This window comes from Malaclemys terrapin, chromosome 4 (assembly GCF_027887155.1).
Source record: "Malaclemys terrapin pileata isolate rMalTer1 chromosome 4, rMalTer1.hap1, whole genome shotgun sequence".
Taxonomy (NCBI): domain Eukaryota; kingdom Metazoa; phylum Chordata; order Testudines; family Emydidae; genus Malaclemys; species Malaclemys terrapin.
The window spans coordinates 36,387,162-36,408,450 of record NC_071508.1 but is presented as its reverse complement, the minus strand read 5'-3'; the positions used below and the strand labels follow the sequence as shown (position 1 = coordinate 36,408,450).

General features: G+C 48.5%; 1 protein-coding gene across 2 annotated transcripts in view; it reads left to right on the top strand.

Moving 5' to 3' along the window:
* LOC128836343 (NACHT, LRR and PYD domains-containing protein 3-like) overlaps positions 1-21,289 on the top strand; it is a 200,043-nt gene that overhangs the window by 8,025 nt on the left and 170,729 nt on the right. For both annotated transcript variants that reach the window (XM_054026548.1, XM_054026549.1), the window contains exon 2: positions 20,112-20,423. In XM_054026548.1, the coding sequence (XP_053882523.1) occupies positions 20,132-20,423 (292 nt within the window). In that variant the 5' untranslated portion in view covers positions 20,112-20,131. The remainder of the gene's footprint in view (positions 1-20,111; positions 20,424-21,289) is intronic.

The window sequence follows — 21,289 nt, the reverse complement described above, 5'->3', positions numbered from 1 at the left end:
GGACATTGGGTGGCTGGTTTCAATTCTCTTCTCTGTGAGAGACTCCCTGTATGACCTTGGGCAAGTCACTTAGTTGCCCTGTACCTTAGTTTCCCCATCTGTAAAACAGGATAACAGCACTGCCCTACCTCAAAGGGGGGGTTGAGAGGAGAAATATGTTAAAAATATTGAGTTGCTCAGATACTCTGTTGACCTGCCAACATTAGCAAACAAAAATGAATATTTACATATATTTGCATACATCTGCATAGATTGACATATTGCCTGTTTGCCCTACTCACACCCACTTGGCGCATTCCTTCCATCCATCCAACTGAGCATTCATTGCACACCCACTTTCATTCCGTCCTGTTCTTCCACCTACACGCTTATTACACACAAACTCTCCAGACACCACTTACTGCACCACCTACTCCTCCCCCCCCCCGCACCCTGGACACAGACAGAGCCACTCACTGTGCATACCAGCCCCAGCCGTTTTATAGCCATCTTTGCCACCTGCACACACCCATTCACGCTCCATTCAGCGCACACATCACCCCACTCATTTCATGCACACGTCACCCGATACACATCACCCCCATTCATCCAGTGCACACGTCCCATCACCTCCTGGTGCAGCTCAGCAGTTGCCTGCACAGCTCCACTAAACCAACCCCCAAACTACACCAGAGCGGGATAGCACAGCCAGAGGCCTGGCCCGTTATAGGCAGATCCCTGGAGAAGGAGGGGGTTCCATGTGTTCAGTGCAAGTCTTATCCTTCCCTGTGAACACCCCAGCCCCTGGCTCCCACCTCTACCCCCGTCTCCCAATTCCCTGGGCAAGAAACTGCCACAGACCTTGTCCCCCATGCAGGCCACGGGCTCCCCACCAGTATCTGGTCTCCCAAGTTTAATGCCTGGTTCCCTTGTCTCTGGCCAGAAAATTCCTCACTCCCGTGCCCTTCTATATGCCCCAACCAAGGGGTCACTCAGCCTGGTTCCCCCCAAGCCCCACCACCCACACCCCCACTTTCCCTGAGCTCCTAGCTCCCTGCTCCACCCCCACTGGTGTGGGCTGGACTTTGCCAGTGAGGCCCCCAGAATCCTGCCAGGGACTCCCAACCCCGGACCCCCTCTGTGCAGTGTGCGCCTCTTACCCGTCAGTTCTCCCATCGGCCATGCCCATGTGGCTCTGACCCACAGCTCTCATGTACCTGTGATGCTTCATGTACCTCTGCTGCTGCCTTCCCTCCCCGCCCCATGTGTCTGTACAGCCCCGTGCTGGGGGAGGTCAAGGGCGAGGTCAGGGAGGAATCCTGGGTTTTCAGAAGGAACACAGCACCTGCTGCCTCCTCTAGGTGTGTTATACACCCCCCGTGTGCGCCAGTCTCTGCAGGCTGGTGTCACGGCCCCACCTTTCCTGCCTTTTCCCCTCCATGGGGTGACCTGGAGGGAGCAATCTCTGCAGGGACTGCAATTGTGCCTGGCCTTACACAGCTGAAGGCAGGCAAATCATGGGCTGCTGCTAAGAGCGGTAGTGCCCTCCAGTTCTCCTCCCTCATAACCCCCCCATACACACACCTAGTGCCAGGTGGTGCGGTGGCTGAATTGAAAGCAAGGCAAGGAGCCAGCAAGCACCAAGAACACATGCAGCTGAGTCAAGCCACCTGAAAGGTGAAAGGGAAAATCAACATGGAAAGGAAGCAGCCTTTCAAGCTTGTTTTTTAGTTGTGTGCTCTCGCGCAGAGAAGAGGATTGCGCAACTCACTGCGGTGTGTGTGGAAAACAACAACAACCCAAAACACAAAAAAGCAGAAGCCACCTCCTAAAACACACAACAGGTTGTGCAAGTTGCAGGGGAAATGTCTTGTGTCCCTCCCTCTCTGTGCTCCTTTGTAACTGCCAGGCTCAACTGAACCCCCGGAGGACAGGGCAGCACTGAGGTGAGTGAAGGGTTAACACTGTGAGTGGGTTGCTCTGAGTTTCCCTTTCACAGGTGGTGTTTTCCTCACTCAGTGCAGACTCTGCAGGTGGGGCAAGAGGGAGCCAGCACTGCTCTTTCTGGTCCTGGGCTCTTGTCTCTATGTGTGGGTCTAAATAGTGAGAAAACAGAGGCAGAGAGAGAAAGCTGGCTCCCAAGTTCTGTCTGGCCTCTCCCTGTCTCACCATAAGTGCATCACGCTCTGTGTTCCTGTGACTCAGCTCAGTACAGCTTTGTACGGGTCAGAGGGTTGCCAACTTTCTATTGGCACAAAACCAAATACTCTAGCCCAGGGGTCGGGAGTGAGTGAGGGCTCTAAATGGCGGTGTGGGGTCCAGGGTGGGGCCAGGAATGAGGGGTTCAGAGTGTGGGAGGGGGCTCTGGGCTGGGGCAGGGAGTTGATGTGTGGGAGGAGGTGAGGGCTCCAGCTGGGGGTGCGAACTCAGGGGTGGGGCTGGGGATAAGGGGTTTGGGGAGCACAGGGGGGCCGGAGGTTGGGGTGGGGGCTTATCTGGGGTGCCTCCGGATCAGTGGCACTCAGGCAGGCTCCCTGCCTGGCTCTTTGTCTGTTGCGCCCAGCCCATCAGAAGTGACCAGCTGCCAGCAGATCCGGCGCCTAGGCTGGGGGAGCAGTAGGCTCTGCTCCCTGGGTGCTGCCTGGATTAGTCTGTGGGGCAATACCCAGGGGAAGGGGCGCCATGGTCTGGGAGGGATGCAGGTCCTGGCATGGTGGAGACGGAAAGGTTAGGTAATGGCAGGCGAGACACCACCAGAGGAGGATGCTCCAGTGCTGGAAATGAGCTAATTTACAGACTGACCAGCAGGAGGTGCCATGACAGTGAGTGCGACCTTGTTACACAAAGGAAGAAGGGGAACTATTAATTAGAGGCTCGTAACGCTGTTAGACAGAGTAGCCAAGACTCTGCTTCGTGGGCTCAAGTAGGACCTGAAACCAGAGGCTCTCAAGGCAGCTTAAGACTTGCTATGAGGGAATCTGAGACAAACCAGGTGACTGAGGAGAGAAGAGAAGCCATCTGTAAAGCTGGTGGCTATCTGTCATGTTTGCCAATCAAGATACTGCGTTAGGCCAGCATAGTTACTGAGGGTGTATGTTTGTGGGAGAGAGGCTCACTAGGGGGAATGTGTTTTGTATAACTCTAGACCCCTTGTATAATTATTTCTCAAATAAACTGCTCTGTATTGCAGATAAGGGATTTTGACTTTTCACTGGTACTGGTGAAAACGCCTACCAAACCATGATCCGTTTCAATAGCTCCCAAATAAGCATGTTTATTAACTATATACAGACATACAAGGCCTAGTTTAATACACACTGCTCCTCTGACTAGTTTCTGATGGCTTCTAAAACAGAACAGTGATCACCATTAGACAGCTCACAAACTACTTAAAGGGGTTGTGATGGGTTGGATCACAGAAACCCCCTTGGGAACTGCCAACTGATGTGCCAAGACTACTACTGCCCCTGCTTTCCCTGCCAGCTTGGGACTCCATCACCCTGTCTTGCTGTGCCAGACACGCCAGTCTGCTCCAAACACAGACCCCAAAGCTGCAGACTTAACTGAAAGCAGCTTACAGATGTGTTCCTGTCTTTAACACTCAGATGCCCAACTCCCAATGGGTTTCAAACCCCAAATAAATCTGTTTTACCCTGTATAAAGCTTATACAGGGTAAACTCATAAATTGTTCGCCCTCTATAACACTAATAGAGAGATTTGCACAGCTGTTTGCTCCCCCCCCCGGCATTAATACGTATTCTGGATTAATTAATAAGTAAAAAGTGATTTTATTAAATACAGAAAGTAGGATTTAAGTGGTTCCAAGTAGTAACAGACAGAACAAAGTGAATTACCAAGCAAAATAAAATAGGACACGCAAGTCTATGTCTAAGAAAACTGAATACAGATAAAAAGCTCACCTAGTAAGCTTCCATTTACAGACTAGTCTCCTTCTAGTTTGGTTCAGGGAATCACTCACACCCCTTGTAGTTACTGTCCTTTGTTCCAGTTTCTTTCAGGTATCCTTGGGGGTGGAGAGGCTATCTCTTTAGCCAGCTGAAGACAAAACAGAGGGATCTCCCAGGGGTTTAAATAGACTTTCTCTTGTGGGTGGAGACCCTCTCCTATGCAAAGTCCAGCTCCATGATGGAGTTTTGGAGTCACGTGGGCAGGTCACATGTCCATGTATGACTCCATTTTTACAGGCAGCAGCCATTGCTTACCTGCTACCTTGAAAGTCCTCATGTAGACTTCTTATGTGGATTGGATCCTTCCAAGATTCATGGGCCCTTAAGTGCTTCTTGATTGGGCCCTTAATTTGCACATTCCTTTCTCAAGAAGCTGGTGTGACAGACCCAGACCAGTGGGGTAAAGGAGTCTGGTAGAGGGCAAATATACTGGTCACTGGATGAGTAGTTTTCTGTTCCCTGAGTGATCAGAGCAGGGGCTGCACTAGATTAATCAGGAACCTGCTAGAACCAATTAAGACAGGCAGGATAATTAAGACACCTGAATCCAATTAAGAAACTGCTAGAATCAATTAGGACAGGCTAGCTAATCAGGGCACCTGAGTTTAAAAAGGACCTCACTTCAGTTTGTGGCACGTGTGAGGAGCTGGGAGCAAGAGGCGCAAGGAGCTGAGAGTGAGAGGGTGTGCTGCTGGAGAACTGAGGAGTACAAGCATTATCAGACACCAGGAGAAAGGTCCTGTGGTGAGGATAAAGAAGGTCTTTGGAGGAGGCCATGGGGAAGTAGCCCAGGGAGTTGTAGCTGTCATGCAGCTGTTACAGGAGGCACTATAGATAGCTGCAATCCACAGGGCCCTGGGCTGGAATCTGGAGTAGAGGGCGGGCCTGGGTTCCCCCCAAACCTCCCAACTCTTGATCAGACACAGGAGTAGTTGACCCGGACTGTGGGTTCCACCAGAGGGGAAGATCTCTGAGGCGAGCAAATCTGCCAATAAGCGCAGGACCCACCAAGGTAGAGGAGGAACTTTGTCACAACTGGTATCAGGAGTGGGATCTTGGTGTGCACAGCGCGGCGGAAGAAGGAGGGTGATTAAAAAAAAAAGAGAGGGTTTATTTTTTTCCCAACACAATGGATGATGTAGTGCGGACACTGACACAAGCCACGGTAGCCCAGCAGGAGGCTACCCGTGTCCAGGCAGCAGCCCAACAAGAGGCAGTGCGGCTGCAGCAAGAGACTAATCGGCTGCTGATGGACCAGGCTGCTCAAGACCGAGCTATGTTGCGGGAACTGGTAAACCAGGTAAAGACCCTTACAGAGCTGAACTGTGGCCATGATGGGATGCGGCTCATAAGGGCCAGCCATTGGCTGCAGAAAATGACGCAGGAGGATGATGTAGAGGCATACCTTCTGGCCTTTGAGAGGACAGCCCTACGAGAGGCCTGGCCTTGAGATCAGTGGTCTGGCATTCTTGCCCCATTCCTGTGTGGGGAGGCCCAGAAGGCCTACCATGATTGGCCTGAAGAGGCTGCAGCAGACTACCCTCAGCTGAAAGCAGAGATCCTGGCCAGATTTGGGGTAATGACCGCAGTGCAGGCCCAGCGGTATCACGAGTGCCAGTACCAGGAAGACAAAACCCCGCAGTCCCAATTGTATGACCTCATCCATCTTGCATGAAAGTGGTTGCAAACAGAGTCCCGGAGTCCGGAAGAGATACTAGAGGTTCTGGTCATTGACCGATACATGAGGGGACTACTGACAGACCTTCACGCCTGGGTAAGCCAGAACGAACCCTCCACCTCTGACGAGGTTGTTACCCTGGTAGAGAGGCGAAAGACAGCGAGGGAGCTGACCTGAGCAGTTAAGGAAGAGGCACCCCGTGTTAAACTAGCAGCATCAAGCCCTAAAGCTTGGGTGACTGGGCTACCAGAAGGGCCCAGGTGGAAAAAGAGAAGGGCTGAAGGCCCACCAGAGGCCACAAAGAGTCGGAGCATTGAGGGGGAAGAAGATTGTGATGTTCAACTGCCCAAATCAAGAGACCAGGAAATGCCTAGGGCCCCATACAGATGTTATGTCTGCGGGGAGTGGGGACACATAGCTGCACAGTGTCCCAATGCTGAGGAGCCTATGCAGTGTAATCTGGGGAACTGGGCAGACCCATGCTCCCTAATCCACCTTGTGGGGGTCCCACTAACTCCACATATGTATACTGCACCAGTGAAACTAAATGGGGTAGAGACTACAGCACTGGTTGATTCGGGGGGAGTGCTATCATGCTCATCTCAGGGAAGCTCGTGAAGCGTAGTCAGCTACTGCAGGCTAAACGAACGGGGATAACATGTGTCCATGGGACAGTTAGTTACTACCCCACCATCCCAGTAAAAATCGAGATCCAAGGGAACATTACTGAGGTAGCAGCAGGTGTAGTCCCTAAACTCCCATACCCGGGGCTCATAGGGAGGGACTTCCCAGGGTTTGGAAACTTACTCCCAGTAGGGGGATTGTAGAAAGATGGGAACCCTGAAATTAGTGAGGTATCCACCGCAGACTGTCAACCCCCAATCTTCTCTGAAATATCCCCAGATTTGTTCTCCACTCCCAGACAGGGTAGAAAGACAAAAAAGGAAAGAAGGGCAGCTAAGGCCTTGGGAACCCGAATACTGACCCAAAGCCAGAGGGTCGCTCTTGTAGGTAGGCGGACCTGCGCACTGAAAAGGAGGCCACGCAGGAGGGAGAAGCACCTGAGTCTGACCCCCACCCTAATGCTTCTGAACCAGTAGAGGCAACAGAGACTGGGCCCCTAGATCTTGGGCAGATTAGCCCTGTGAGAGGAAATTTTGGACGGGACCAGTCAGAAGACCCAAGGTACCACAACATTAGGAAGGAGGTGACTGAAATAGATGGATTCCCTGTGGAAGGGAAAACTCAGGGACCAGGACCCTACTTCATAATGAAGAAGGATCTCTTATACCGGGTTGCACCAGTACAGGGGCAGAAGGTACAGCAGATCCTAGTACCTCAAAAACATCAGAACACTGTATTAAGTCTTGCTCATAGTCATCTTTTGGGGGGGCATTTGGGGGTAGAGAAGACCCTGGCATGAGTCCTATGACAGTTCTTCTGGCTCGGAGTCCATGAAGAAGTGTGGTGGTACTGTGCCTCCTGCCTGTCAGCTGCACAGTCCCCATCCCCACTTGAAGGCACCTTTAGTACCCCTTCCCATCGTAGAGGTCCCCTTCGAGCGAATAGTCATGGACCTAGTGGGACCCCTGGAGAAGACGGCTCAGGGCCACCAATATATACTTGTTGTTTTGGACTATGCTACTCGCTACCCAGAAGCCGCCCCCCTGCGGAACACGGCCTCTAAAACAATAGCCAAAGAGCTGGTGGGGATCTTTGCCCAAGTGGGGCTACCGAAGGAGATATTAACAGACCAAGAAACCCCATTTATGTCGAAGCTAATGAAGGACCTCTGTATGCTGCTCCATATACATACCCTGAGAACTTCAGTCTACCATCCGCAGACTGATGGGTTTGCAGAAAGGTTTAACCGAATCCTCAAGGCTATGATAAGGAAGGTGGTAAGTCGGGATGGGAAGGATTGGGACACCCTACTACCCTTCCTTATGTTTGCTGTCCAGGAGGTACCTCAGGCATCAACTGGGTTTTCCCCCTTAAAGTTATTATACGGGCATCACCCCCGTGACATACTGGATATCACCAAAGAGAGGAACCCAATGAGGGGAGAAATATAATAGAACATGTAATACAGATGCGAGACTGGATAGCCCGGGTCACCCCTATTGTACGGGAACATTTGGAAAAGGCACAGGAGACCCAGCGAACCCATTACAATCACCAGACAAAAATCCGACAGTTCCAACCAGGGGATCGGGTGATGGTGTTGGTACCCATGGCAGAAAGCAAGCTTCTGGCCCAATGGCAGGGGCCCTAAGAGGTGGTTGAACCCATGGGGGAAGTAATCTACAAGGTGTGGCTGCCAGGACGCTGAAAAAAGAACAGATTTATCACATCAACCTTTTGAAACCCTGGCATGCACAAGAGGCATGCACAACTGTCCAAAAAGACCTAACCGAGGAAAACAAGCCTTCCAAACAGGTGAGAGTGTCTCCCGATTTAACACCAGACCAGAAGAATGAGGTGTCTGAGATGATCTTCTGGAACCAAGCTGTGTTCGCGACAAAACTGGGTCAAACAACCGAAACATATCACCACATCGTCACAAACCCTGAGGCCAGAATAACAATGAGGCCCTACTGGGTGCCAGCAGCCAAAAGTGAGGAAATAAAAGCAGAAGTAAAAAAAAATGCTGGAGTTGGGGATCATTGAAGAATCGCACAGTCAGTGGTCCAGCCCAATCGTGCTGGTGCCCAAACCTGATGGCACCACAAGGTTTTGCAATGACTTCCGGCAACTAAACGAAGTATCCCAGTTCGACGCATACCCCATACCTCGCGTAGATGAGCTAGTGGACCGTCTGGGTAATGACCGGTACTTGAGTACCCTAGACTTGACAAAGGGGTACTGGCAGATTCCCCTTGCGGAAGACACAAAGGAAAAGACTGCGTTCTCTACACCAGAGGGTCTTTTTCAATATACTGTCCTCCCTTTTGGACTACATGGGGCCCCAGCTACCTTCCAGTGCCTCATGGACAAGCTATTACACCCGCATAACAGTTATGCTGCTGCTTACTTGGATGATGTGATCATTCATACCCCAGACTGCGAAACCCACCTAGAGAAGGTGGAGGCAGTCCTCGATACCTTCAGGTGAGCTGGCCTTACAGCAAACCCTGCCAAGTGCGCTGTAGGGTTTACGGAGGCCAAATATCTTGGTTACATTGTGGGAAAAGGTCTGGTAAAACCCCAAGTGAATAAGTTAGAGGTCATCCAAAATTGTCCCCGACCAAGTTGCAAGAAACAAGTCCAGGCATTCCTAGGTGTGGTGGGGTATTACTGACGATTTATCCCCCACTTTGCCAGAAGGGAAAGCCCCCTGACCTAGTGAAAGCCCGTGGACCTGATCTGGTGAGATGGTCTGACGCAGCAGAGGAAGCATTCACAGACCTACGGACTGCCCTCTGCAGTAACCCTGTAGTATTAGCCCCTGTTTTCACCAAGGAATTTATCCTGCAGACGGATGCATCGGAAGTAGGGTTGGGGGCCGTTCTATCACAGATGGTTGGGGAGGAGGAGCACCCAATTCTCTACCTCAGTCGGAAACTCCTTCCGAGGGAACAAAAATATGCAGTGGTGGAGAGAAAGTGCCTCACCGTAAAATGGGTCATGGAAGCATTGCACTACTACTTGCTCGGGCGCAGATTTGTCCTCGTGACCAACCATGCCCCTCTTCAATGGATGCAGTGGAACAAGGAGAAGAACACAAGGGTGACCAGGTGGTTCTTTTCCCTCCAACCTTTCCAGTTCTGTGTGCAACAGAGAGCAGGGAGCCATCACGGCAACACCGATGGTTTGTCACATGTGCACTGTCTGGCGTCCCAAGCTGCCCAACCCCTTGGTGTTGAGCAAGGGGAGGGATATGTGACAGACCCAGACCACTGGGGTACAGGAGTCTGGTAGAGGGCAAATATACTGGTCACTGGATGAGTAGTTTTCTGTTCCCTGAGTGACCAGAGCAGGGGCTGCACTAGAGTAATCAGGAACCTGCTAGAACCAATTAAGACAGGCAGGATAATTAAGACACCTGAATCCAATTAAGAAACTGCTAGAATCAATTAGGACAGGCTAGCTAATCAGGGCACCTGAGTTTAAAAAGGACCTCACTTCAGTTTGTGACACGTGTGAGGAGCTGGGAGCAAGAGGTGCAAGGAGCTGAGAGTGAGAGGGTGTGCTGCTGGAGAACTGAGGAGTACAAGCATTATCAGACACCAGGAGGAAGGTCCTGTGGTGAGGATAATGAAGGTGTTTGGAGGAGGCCATGGGGAAGTAGCCCAGGGAGTTGTAGCTGTCATGCAGCTGTTATAGGAGGCACGATAGACAGCTGCAATCCACAGGGCCCTGGGCTGGAACCCGGAGTAGAGGGTGGGCCTGGGTTCCCACCAAACCTCCCAACTCCTGATCAGACACAGGAGAAGTTGACCCAGACTGTGGGTTCCACCAGAGGGGAAGATCTCTGAGGCGAGCAAATTCGCCAGTAAGTCCAGGACCCACCAAGGTAGAGGAGGAACTTTTTTACACTGGACAAATGCTTTACAAAGGCTATTTAAAAATCAAGCCAGTACACAACCAATATTCATAACTTCAAATACAGAAATGATGCATGCATACAAATAGGATTAATAGGTTCACTAGATCATAATCTTTACAGAGATATGTTGCATGGCATGTGTAGCATAAAATATATTCTAGTTATATCATATATACATTCATAAGCATATTCCTATGAAGCCTTATGGGGTATACCGTCACAGGGTCCTCTACTCCTATATACTAAAATTCTTCTCCTTGGGCTGACGCTTTGATGTGGTGGAGAAGCTTGCGTATACTTAAGACCTTAAGAGCAATGTCGTCTGGAGAACGCAGAACAGCAATTGTTGCCCGAGAACTCTCAAGGTACAACATTGACATTGTCGTTCTCAGTGAAACAAGACATGCAGATGAAGGTCACTTGAGGGAAGAGAGCGGTGGTTACATTTTATTTTGGAAAGGAAAGCCAGAAAGCGTTAGGCAAATACACGGTGATGGCTTTGTAATCGAGAACCTTCTAGTCAACCGCGTGACTGAGCTCCCCATCAGCATCAATGAGCTCCTTACGACCCTCTGCATCCAATTGGTCAATAGTTATTTGCCACTGTTATCAGTGCATATATACCAACACTTAATGCTGAAAAAGAACAGAAAGAATCCTTCTTCACTGACCTTGATACAATTTTTCATCCATTCCAAAAACAGATAAGATAATCCTCTTTAACACAAGAGTTGGCCGAGATTCTAATGTATGGAGTAGTACCATTGGGAAGGAAGGAGTGGGCAAGACCAATTCCAATGGCATCCTTCTATTCAGCAAATGTGCAGAATACAACCTTGTGATCACAAACAGAATCTTCCGACAAAATAACAAGTACAAAATGACATAGCAACATCCCTACTCAAAACAATGGCACCTCCTAGACTATGTCATTGTCAGAATACAGGATCTCAGAGATGTCCAAATCACCCATGTCATGAGAGGAGTCAATGATTGCTGGACTGACCACTGCTTGGCAAGGTCAGTCATGTCCATCAGGATTGCACTGAAACTTTGAAAACAACCCAAATCACACAGATGGCACTACAATATCCAAAGACTTCAATCCTCATTGCACCAAGAGAACTTCCAAATACTCCTCAGTGAAAAATTGGCCATATGCATACCTGGAAATGACAACAGAAATGTTGAAGAAGACTGGGAAACCCTAAAACAGACCATCTACAAGGCTTGTGTGAAATCGGTTGGCCTTGCTACCCATCACCATCAGGACTGGTTTGACAATAACAACAATGAGATTACAGCCCTTTTGAACCAGAAGAGGAAAGCTTTCTGTGACTGGCAAAAAAATAACCACTATCAAGTCAGAAGCAGAGTCTTTCTACCAGCTCAAAGCTGAAGTTCAAAGGAGGATCCAAGAAATCAATAACAAATGGTGGGAGGACAAAGCAAAAGAAATCCAAATATTTGCTGACAGACATGATATGCGAAGCTTTTTTTGTGAGACAAAGACCTTGTAGGGACCACGCTCATGTGGCCTCACACCTTTGAGATCCAAAGATGATAGTACCCATCTTAAATATAATGAATCCATCAAAGAGCACTGGAAAGAACACTAGCAAAAGCTTCCAAATCTAACGACATCATGGACTCAATTCCTCAGCACCCAATCTGGGAAACTCTTGCCAACCCACTGACACCTGATGAGATCTGCAAAGAAATTAAACAAATGAAGGACAATAAAGCACCAGGTCCTGATGGCATATCTTCTGAAGTACTGAATGCAGGGGGAGAAACATTGACTAACAAGCTTAATTTCCTTAAAATCTGGCACACTGAAGAAATCACAGCTGATTTACACAATGCTGACATCATCACCATTTTCAAAAAGGTAGACAGGGCTGAGTCGACTGTGGCAATTATTGACCTCCTCTCCATTGCTGGGAATATTCTTGCTAGAATCTTACTAAATCGCCTACTCTCCCTTGCAGAGGAAGTACTTCCAGAGTCCCAGTGTGGCTTCAGACCATCACGAGGCACCACCAACACGATTTTTACAGTCAGGCAGATCCAGGAAAAATATTGAGAACAACACCAGGAGCTGTACATGGCCTTTATTGATCTGACCAAAGCCTTAGACTCTGTCAACCTGAGTCTCTGTGGAAAGTCATGTCAAAGTTTGGCTACTCAAGCAAATTTATCACCATTGTTAGACTCCTCCATGTCAGATGACCAGGGCTGCCCAGAGGATTCAGGGGGCCTGGGGCAAAGCGGGGGAGCTGCGGTACTTGTACTCACCTGGCGGTGGTCCGGGTCTTCGGCGGCGGGGGGGCCCTTCAGTTGCTCCGCGTCTTCGGCTGCACTGAAGGGCCCCTGGCCGCCAAAATGCTGCCTAAGACCTGGAGTGACTGAATGGCCCCCCACTGCCAAAATGCTGCCGAAGACCTGGACCGCTGCCGGGCCAGGGCTCCTGGGGCCCCTCCGGGGCCTGGGGCAAATTGCCCCACTTGGACCCCCCTCTGGGCAGCCCTGCAGATGACTGCCTCTATCCTGTGCAGTGTCTCTACCTCTGAGCCCTTTGTCACCAAACTGCTATAAAACAAGGCTGTGTTCTGACACCCACCCTTTACTCTGTTTTCTTAGCAGCTATGAAAATACTAATACAAGACTGTCTACCACAGGGCATTGGCATCAAATATCAGACTGGTGGCAACCTCTTCAACCTGTCTTGTCTCTGTGCCAGAACTAAAGTAACATCGGCAACACTAACTGAACTCCAGTACGCAGATGACTGTGCTGTAGTTGCTCATTCAAGGAGGATCTAAAAACAGCCCTTAATTGCTTCTCTGAAGCTTACAAAAGCCTAGGACTAACTCTGAACATCAGCAAAACAAAAGTTCTTCACCAGCCAGTCCCCGGTCAATCATCAGACTCAGCAAGGAAGATCTACATTAACAAAGAAGAACTGGAAAGTGTAGAATACTTTGCCTACCTTGGCAGCCATTTCTCCTCCCTTCTTAGCAAGCCCATATATACCTGCAGTGCACACCCCTAGTCAACCCCTTACAACTTATGGTCATGTTCTTTTTCGGAGGCTCATGAGTCTCTGTATCCCTTTTGTATCCCATGGGAGGGGTGAGGAGTGAAGTTGTGCTTAGGCCAAGGCCAGGCTTTACTTTGATGTTTAGTGTTTCTTATGCCTCCCCTCCCCTCCTTTGCTCCTCCTAACTGGGTGTTTGGCTTGGCTTGAGAGAGAAGCCAGGCAGCCTTCCAGTTTATGCTCATATATTACACTCCTCCATAACCTGTAACGCTTCAGCTCCATCTCTTATCTCTTCCCATTATACTAGCGAACCCATCTGGCCAAGCAGAAGCAACAGACAGTGTCCCTGCCCCCTGCCCACAACTCAGCATGGACATTCTCAGGCCAACAAACAGGCCTATAAGCTATGGTCTGTAAATAACTCTGTCATTTCTTTTCTTAGTTATTAAATCTGTAGTTAATTTACTATAGAATTGGCTGTCAGTGTTGTCTGTGGTGTGAGGTCTAAGGTGTGACTTGCCCTGAGATAAGTGACTGGTCCTTCGGGGATGGAACAACTTGTGTATTTTATGATTTTTGGAGTAAAGCAACCATTTATGACATAAGTTTAGCTGACCAGGTTGGCAAGATAGACTGGAAGATAGACCTGTGTCGGACCAGAGAGATCCTCACCCTCGGCGAGGTCGTCTACTCCCCTCGCCCCAGGAAGAGACAAACATCATCTGATAGGACTGAGGGTAAGAAGAGACCAGCTCCTTCCTCAGTTTCTGAGGCACAAACAATACGAGTGCCATCGCCGACTCAGTCCGTGGCTTCAATGGCGTCTGATAAGGGGCACAAATCTGCTCCCAGACTGACTACCTCAGTTATTCTGAACTGCTGCAAACACACCGACCTCCATCCATCCCCTCAACAATCTCTTGACCTCCAGAACCACATCCTGTGCAAATATCACTGGTGGAGTAGGAACTGGAAGGAGAGCAGGATGAGGAGGTACCTCTGGTCCTCCATTTTTCTTCATCTTCACCTGATGAAGCCATCATGCCACTATCTCCCACAGCGGCTGATGATTTATGTCACTTTCAGGAGTTGTTTTGCAGAGTGGCTGACTCCCTAAACGTCTCACTCGAAGAGGTCAAGGAACAGCAACATGAACTGATTGACATTCTTCATATCTCCTCAACAACAAAAATTTCCCTACCTATTAGCAGTGCACTACTTGAACCAGCAAACTTTCTTTGGCAGACTCCAGAGTCTATCCCCCCTACATGCAAAATGGCTGATAGGAAATATTATGTACCTGCAAAAAAAATGGGGGTGGGTGGGGTATTTTCACATACTGCCCCAAATTCTCTCATAGTCAATGCCGTGCAGGTGAAGGGCTGTCAATATCAATCCTGAAACAGCCATCCTGACTAAGATTGGGAATGTTTATATCTCCTGGACAGAAAATCCTATTATTAGTTTTCTACCCTCCAATTTTGAATTTCCCTATTAGGCCCTTCTGGCCAAATACAATTATAAACATTATTCTAAGCTGGAGATGCTTTGTCAGGATCTGCCAGAGGCAAAAATGGAACAATTCCTGCCCCTCATTTTGGAAGGTCACTTGATAACTCTCACAGCCTTGCAGGCCTCCCTGAACACAGCTGACACAGCTGCCCGATCCATTGCTACTGTGGTAGTAATGTGACATGCATGATGGTTGCACCTTTCAGGATTCCCTAAGGAGGTGCAAAATACAGTTGAGGATCTCTCATTTGAGGAACAAAAACTCTTTTCTGAGTGCACGGACAAGTCCTTACACTCACTGAAAACCTGCTGAGCCACTCTAAAATCCCTTGGTATTTATGCACCAGAGCCAAAATGAGATCGGGAAAATATCCGCTCCCTCCATGATCTCACCCTCAGCCATACTACCTACAGCGGCAGTTTGACAACCAACACCGTCGTCACTGACATCCCAACAGATGCAGACAATCACCTGCATGAAGGGCACCGTCCCAAACACCGTCTAATAAAGCAGCAAATTTGAAGGTCTGGTCGAGGTCCAGAGAACTTTCTGTCTGCTCCAGGAGACCCGACCATCTGTAACGCCATCTACACACCAATAATTTGGCAAATGCCTCATTCCATTTTTATCATCTTGGATGCTCATTACCTTGGATAGATGGGTTCTGGAAAGAATAGAGGAAGGTTACTCCATCCCCTTCCTAGCTATACCACCCCACCAACCCCCCTCCCTGTCCCTCTACAGGGACCCCTCTCACAAGCTCATCCTGGAGGGGGATCTGAGACATCTTCTACAACTGGGAGCCATAGAACTGTTCCCTCCACAGCACATAGGACATGATTTCTACTCCTACCAATTCCTGGTACACAAGAAGTCTGGTGGTTAGCGCCACATCCTAGACTTTCGCAATCTCAACAAGTTTGTCAAACTACAACAGTTCAAGATGGTCACCCTATCCACCACCATCCCAGCACTGGAATGGGTGATTTGTTCTCGACCCCTGACCTACAGGATGTATACTTTTATATTGCAGTACACCCTGCTCACAGACTTTTCTTACCATTCATCATTGGCCATGGCCACTACTAGTACAAGGTACTACCCTTTGGACTATCCAGAGTTCTGAGAGTTTTTTTCCAAGGTACTCACAATGGTCGCAGCCTTCCTCTGCAAACAGGCATCACTATTTTTCCATATCTAGACGACTGTCTTCTCAAAGCGTGATCCAAGATTGAAGCACACTGAGCGGTTCACACTACAATGAACCTCTTTACAAAAATGGGCCTCCTTATCAATTTCAAAAAGTCTGCACTAACCCCAGTGCAAATACTGGAATTCATTAGTGCTCTACTCAGTGCCAAGTGGGCAAGAATGTTTTTACTACCTCACAGGTTCATAGTGATAACACCACTAGTCTCAACTGCCCAAGCATGCCACCAAATCCCAGCACATATATGCCTCCAACATCTGGGACATATGGCTGTGGCTATGTTTGTGAGCAAACATGTGAGGCTGCACATGCAGTATCTTCAGGGCTAGCTCGGTATGGTATATCTTCCTCACAAATACAGCATGCAAAAACTCCTGTCCATGCCAAACCAGGTCAAGGACTCACTACTGTGGTGGATGTGCCCTGACAATGTCTGTGCCGGGGTCCCTTTTCTTCAACTTCCACCTGCTGTGATATTTACCACTGATGCTTCCCTCCTCGGCTGGGGAGCGCATCTATGTGAGCACACTATACAGGGCAGAAGGATGCCCACTGAGTCCACCTTACACATCAACCTCCTGGAACTAAGGGCGGTCTGCAATGCCTGCCGACATTTCCTATTAAACTGTACAAGTAATGATGGACAACCGCGCTTGCATGTATTACAATTCCCTATGCTAAGAAGCGATCAAGCTATGGAATTGGTGTATCCACAATGACACCTCCATCTCTGCTGCATCTCTCCTTGGACATCAGAACACCATGGTGGATATGCTGAGCAGAACCTTGTCACATGAGCATGAATGGCAGCTCGACATGAGAACAGTCTGACCCATATTCTGTCAATGGGGTCACCCCACCACAGACCTTTTTGCTACTCACAAGAACACACACTCTCCTCAGTGCTGCTACAGAGCAGGCCTGGAACAGGGATTCACTAGGGGATGAATTCCTTATGAACTGAAACTTGACACTTCTCTATGCCCTCCCTCCTTATCCCCTCCTGTTCCGAGTCTTACGCAAGATACAGGAAAATCAAGCTCTAGTTATACTAATAGCACTGACGTGGCCACAACAAGTCTGCTTCGCATGATGCACTCTCAACCTATAAACCTTCCCCCAGCATTGTGGTTCCTCTCTCAGGAGAGGGGATGCATTCATCATCCCAATCCACAGCTGCTCCCCATGAAAACTTGGCTCCTTCGTGGCTCCGGCATTTGGAAATAACCTGATCAGATTCAGTAAAAGACATCATGCTAAATAGCAGGTGCAATTCTACCAGATGCACCTATTCCCACAAGTGCAACTGGTTCCAACTTTGGTGTGCCAACAGACAGGTTGATGCAGCCTGTGCTTCATTACCTCTCACATTGGACTACCTCCTTCAACTCAAACAGTACAGATTGGCTTTTAGTTCTCTTAGAGCGCACCTGGCTGCAATTACCACATTCCACTGCCCTGTCGAGGGATATTCAGTATTTGCACACATCCTTGTCAAATGTTTTCTTAAGGATGTTCGAAACCAATACCCTGATATATGTTCCCCCACCCCACTCTGACCCCAGCCTAGTCCTACACACTCTGACTAGACCTCCATTTGAGCCAATGTCAACCTCTCACACATTCATCTAGCAATGAAAACAGCCTTCCTCATAGCCATTACATCAGCACGACACATGGGAGAAATATCAGCCCTAATAACATATCCACCATATACAATGTTTTATAGGGACAGGCGACCCATCCTTCCATCTAAAAGAGCCTATACACCTCCCCTCCTTCTTTTCCAAACCCACAATAATTAGAAGTGGCTGTCCACACCTTAGATCTGAGATGCACATTATCCTTCTACTTGGATAGAACCAAACCATTCAGAAAATCACCACACCTGTTCATATCCGTCGCCGAATGTTCTAAAGGCTCAGCTATAGCTAAACATTGCCTCTCGGAGTGGATTTCACAGTGCATAGGCCTGCATCTATGAGGACACACTCTACACAAGCGCTCTCAACCGCCATTGCATTCCTCAATAACGTTCCCATAACAGATATATGCTGGGCTGTCACGTGGGTGTCCTCTGATACGTTCGCCCAACATTATGCCTTCATGCAGCATTCCTCTGCAGACACCATCCTTGGACATAAGGTCCTGTTCTCGGCGATACCAGCTGCTCCGAAGTCCCAAGTTTCCAGGTAGAGGCTCTGCTTTATAGCCACTTACAGTGGAGCACCCATGTGGACATCACTCAAAAAAGAAGAAAGGTTTACTCACCTTGTGCAGTAACTGAGGTTCTTGGAGATGTGTGTCCTCATAGGTGCTCATCTACCTGCCCTCCTCCCCTCTGCTTCAGAGCGTAATGTTTGGGGTCTGCGGCAGAGAAGGAACTGAGGGCGGTCGGCCCTCACAGTGCTATATATACAGCCCACACACAGTACAGGGGAGGGGAGGTGCATCTGTGCGGTCCAACAGGCACTGTTATTGAAGATATCTGATTCCAGATGCAAAGGCACTGTTACACTTACAGTGGAGCACCCATGGGGACACATATATCAAGGAGCCTCAGTTACTGCACAAGCTGAGAAACCCTCTTATGAAAGTTTACCCCAATAGAAGGCAGCCAGGTAGAAGACAGTGACTACACCCTCATCAGATGCAGAATGGTGGTGGAGTGTGCCTTTGGAAGGCTGAAAGCCAGATGAGATGCTTGCTCCCTCACCATGACTGCTCAGTACCCTCCCCAGTGTTGCTTCTGTCACTGGTACCTGTTGCATTCTCCGTTCAACATTTGTGAAAACAAAGGAGAGAGAATTAATCCTGCATGGGCAGCAGGGATAGAACCTTTGCGAGATGCTTTATGCCAGCCTGAAACTAGAGCTTGGGGCCTTAGTTCTGGAAATGGGCAAGCACTGCAAATTAGAAATGTGCTCTCATATGCTGGATTTGTACGAGCAGTGATTTGTACACTAATCACTTGCGATGTGGCAGGAGGAGAAGCCTGTGGTGGGGCCAGATACCCCACCCAGCCAGATATACCCTGTCAGCAGCTTAGGGCTGTGAGCAATGGGGCTGGGATGGATGGCACGTCTACTCCTGCCAACTCCCTCCTGAGAGCATCTGGCCTAGGAAGGGATGGGGTGGGTGAAAAGTTCTTGGAGCCATTTCCCTCACCCCAGCCTGGGAGAGTGGGCAACACTAATTGTCTCACACACAATGTAGGTGGGCAGGGGAAGTTCAGAAATCCAATGACAGACCAAATAACATAATGTCTTTTAAAAATCTAATTATTTCAGATCTCTTGAGGTTGGCAATTCTGCTTCCGCTGTCACCACTGGGGACGCTGGCACTAGGCACTCTGAGTAAAAGCCCTCTTCCTTCACAAAGGGAATCACTAGGCTCTGAGTGGTTTCTGCCTCCTGTTGTTGCAGCTGGAAGTGAATGAGAAGGCCAGTGAGTGAGACAGAGAGTAGGCAGAAAAACAGACCAACTCTGGATACAAAGTATGGTGGGTGGGGGCACACTGGTTCAGTCAGCTGTCCCCAAATTCCAACCCACTGGCCTTGGGATGGAAACTCCCATTTGCCTCCCATGATGCCACAACCCCTTGGTTCCCTTCCACAGTCTTCAGGGATGCAGGAATCTACACCAAAATAAATGCTGAACTCGGATATATGTCAATTTCTTTTTCTGGGCAGGGACAAAACCATAATTAATAAGAAGGACCATTAACAGAGCCCTATGAGAAAAATCACCCTGTAACCCCAGCAGTAACACAATACACTAAACAATAAAATAACTCTTGTTTAACTGACACATAACCCGAGTTGCCCTCAAACCCAGTGATTGTTGATGCCTGGGTGCAGTGTGAGTTTAGGGTGGTGACTCCATCACAAACTCATGCCACTAAGAACTGTATGTTACACAGCACCACACTGTCATTTCTCACGTGGTCACACAATTGATCACATGGCGATCACTGCCATTCAGGAGAGAGAAATACAGGCTACAGTGTAACTTGTGATGTTGGACTTTTTTGTTTCTCTATGCAGATAGAGATTCTTTTTCCAATTAGGACATTACTACACCTAAAGCTGTATGTGTACTGAATCACCACCTCAGCAACACTATGATATTCATAAATAATTGACTTTTAATTCTCCACTTATTTTTCAGATTATTGGTAATATCCTGCGATGACTACAGACAAAAATCTGAAAGAAATCCTTCTAGATATACTGGATAATCTCTCGGGGGAAAAGGAAGGAGATCTTGAAAGATTTAAATTCAGCTTAGAAAATGCTGACTATGAAAAAAAAGCACCAATCCCCAAAGGTCGGCTCCAGGAAGCTGATACTCGGATGAAACTTGTAGACCTCTTGTGTGAATACTACAAGGAACATGATGCAGTGAATGTAGCTATATCGGTCCTTGAAAAGATCAATCTCAGAGATTCTGCTGATAAACTCAAGGAGGCAAGAAAGAAAGGTAAGAAAACCTAATGTTCCTGCAACTTCTGAATCTTTCCCCCTTTTGAATATGCCCTGAAATGGGTGCAGGAGGAACAGCTACAATCTAATTATTAAAACTGGTTGGAAAGTGGATCTATCTCATAAAAAAAATTTAGATTTTGAAATTTTGTTTCATCACAAATTGAGACAGAAACTTAAAATTTTGAAGTTGTTCAAGAACTGAAATGTTTCAAAAAATGCTTCATTTAAAAAAAATGTGAAATGTTTTCATTTTTATTTTTTTATTTTTTTATTAAATATAAATATAAGGTCTGGTCTACACTATAGCCGTAAATCGGTACGTCACTATCTCGCTCTGGGCAACGTGGTCATACCAACTTAACTCCCATGTACACAGCACTATGGCAGTGGTAGCTGACATAGCTACTGCCTCTCCGGAAGGTGGATTAACTAAGCTGACGGGAGAGCACTTCATTAAAGTGCTACAGTGGCGCGGCATTTTAAGAGTAGGCATGCTCTGAAATGCAATACATTTGGAAAAGACAAGTCATTTCCCAATTTCCCCTCGTTCAGTCTTAGTTGTTTCCAGCAGTCATCTTGGGTGGAGTAGCAGGGGAGAACTGACAACTCGGATTACTTCACTCCCCACGCTTAAATAGGATTTGCATGAGGCGGGAATCCTTTGTCTCCCAAACTTGAACCATTCCCCCCCCCCCCCCGCACCCCACCACACACACACACACATACACGCTTCCCTTCCAGTGGAAAGTTACAAGAAGTCACAGGTAACGTTCAGTATCAGGTGACAAAACCACCTGACTGTAGTATTCCAGAGTCCATGAGTTAGCAGCAATGTGGAGCACCGGCAGGAAGGGCAAGCCT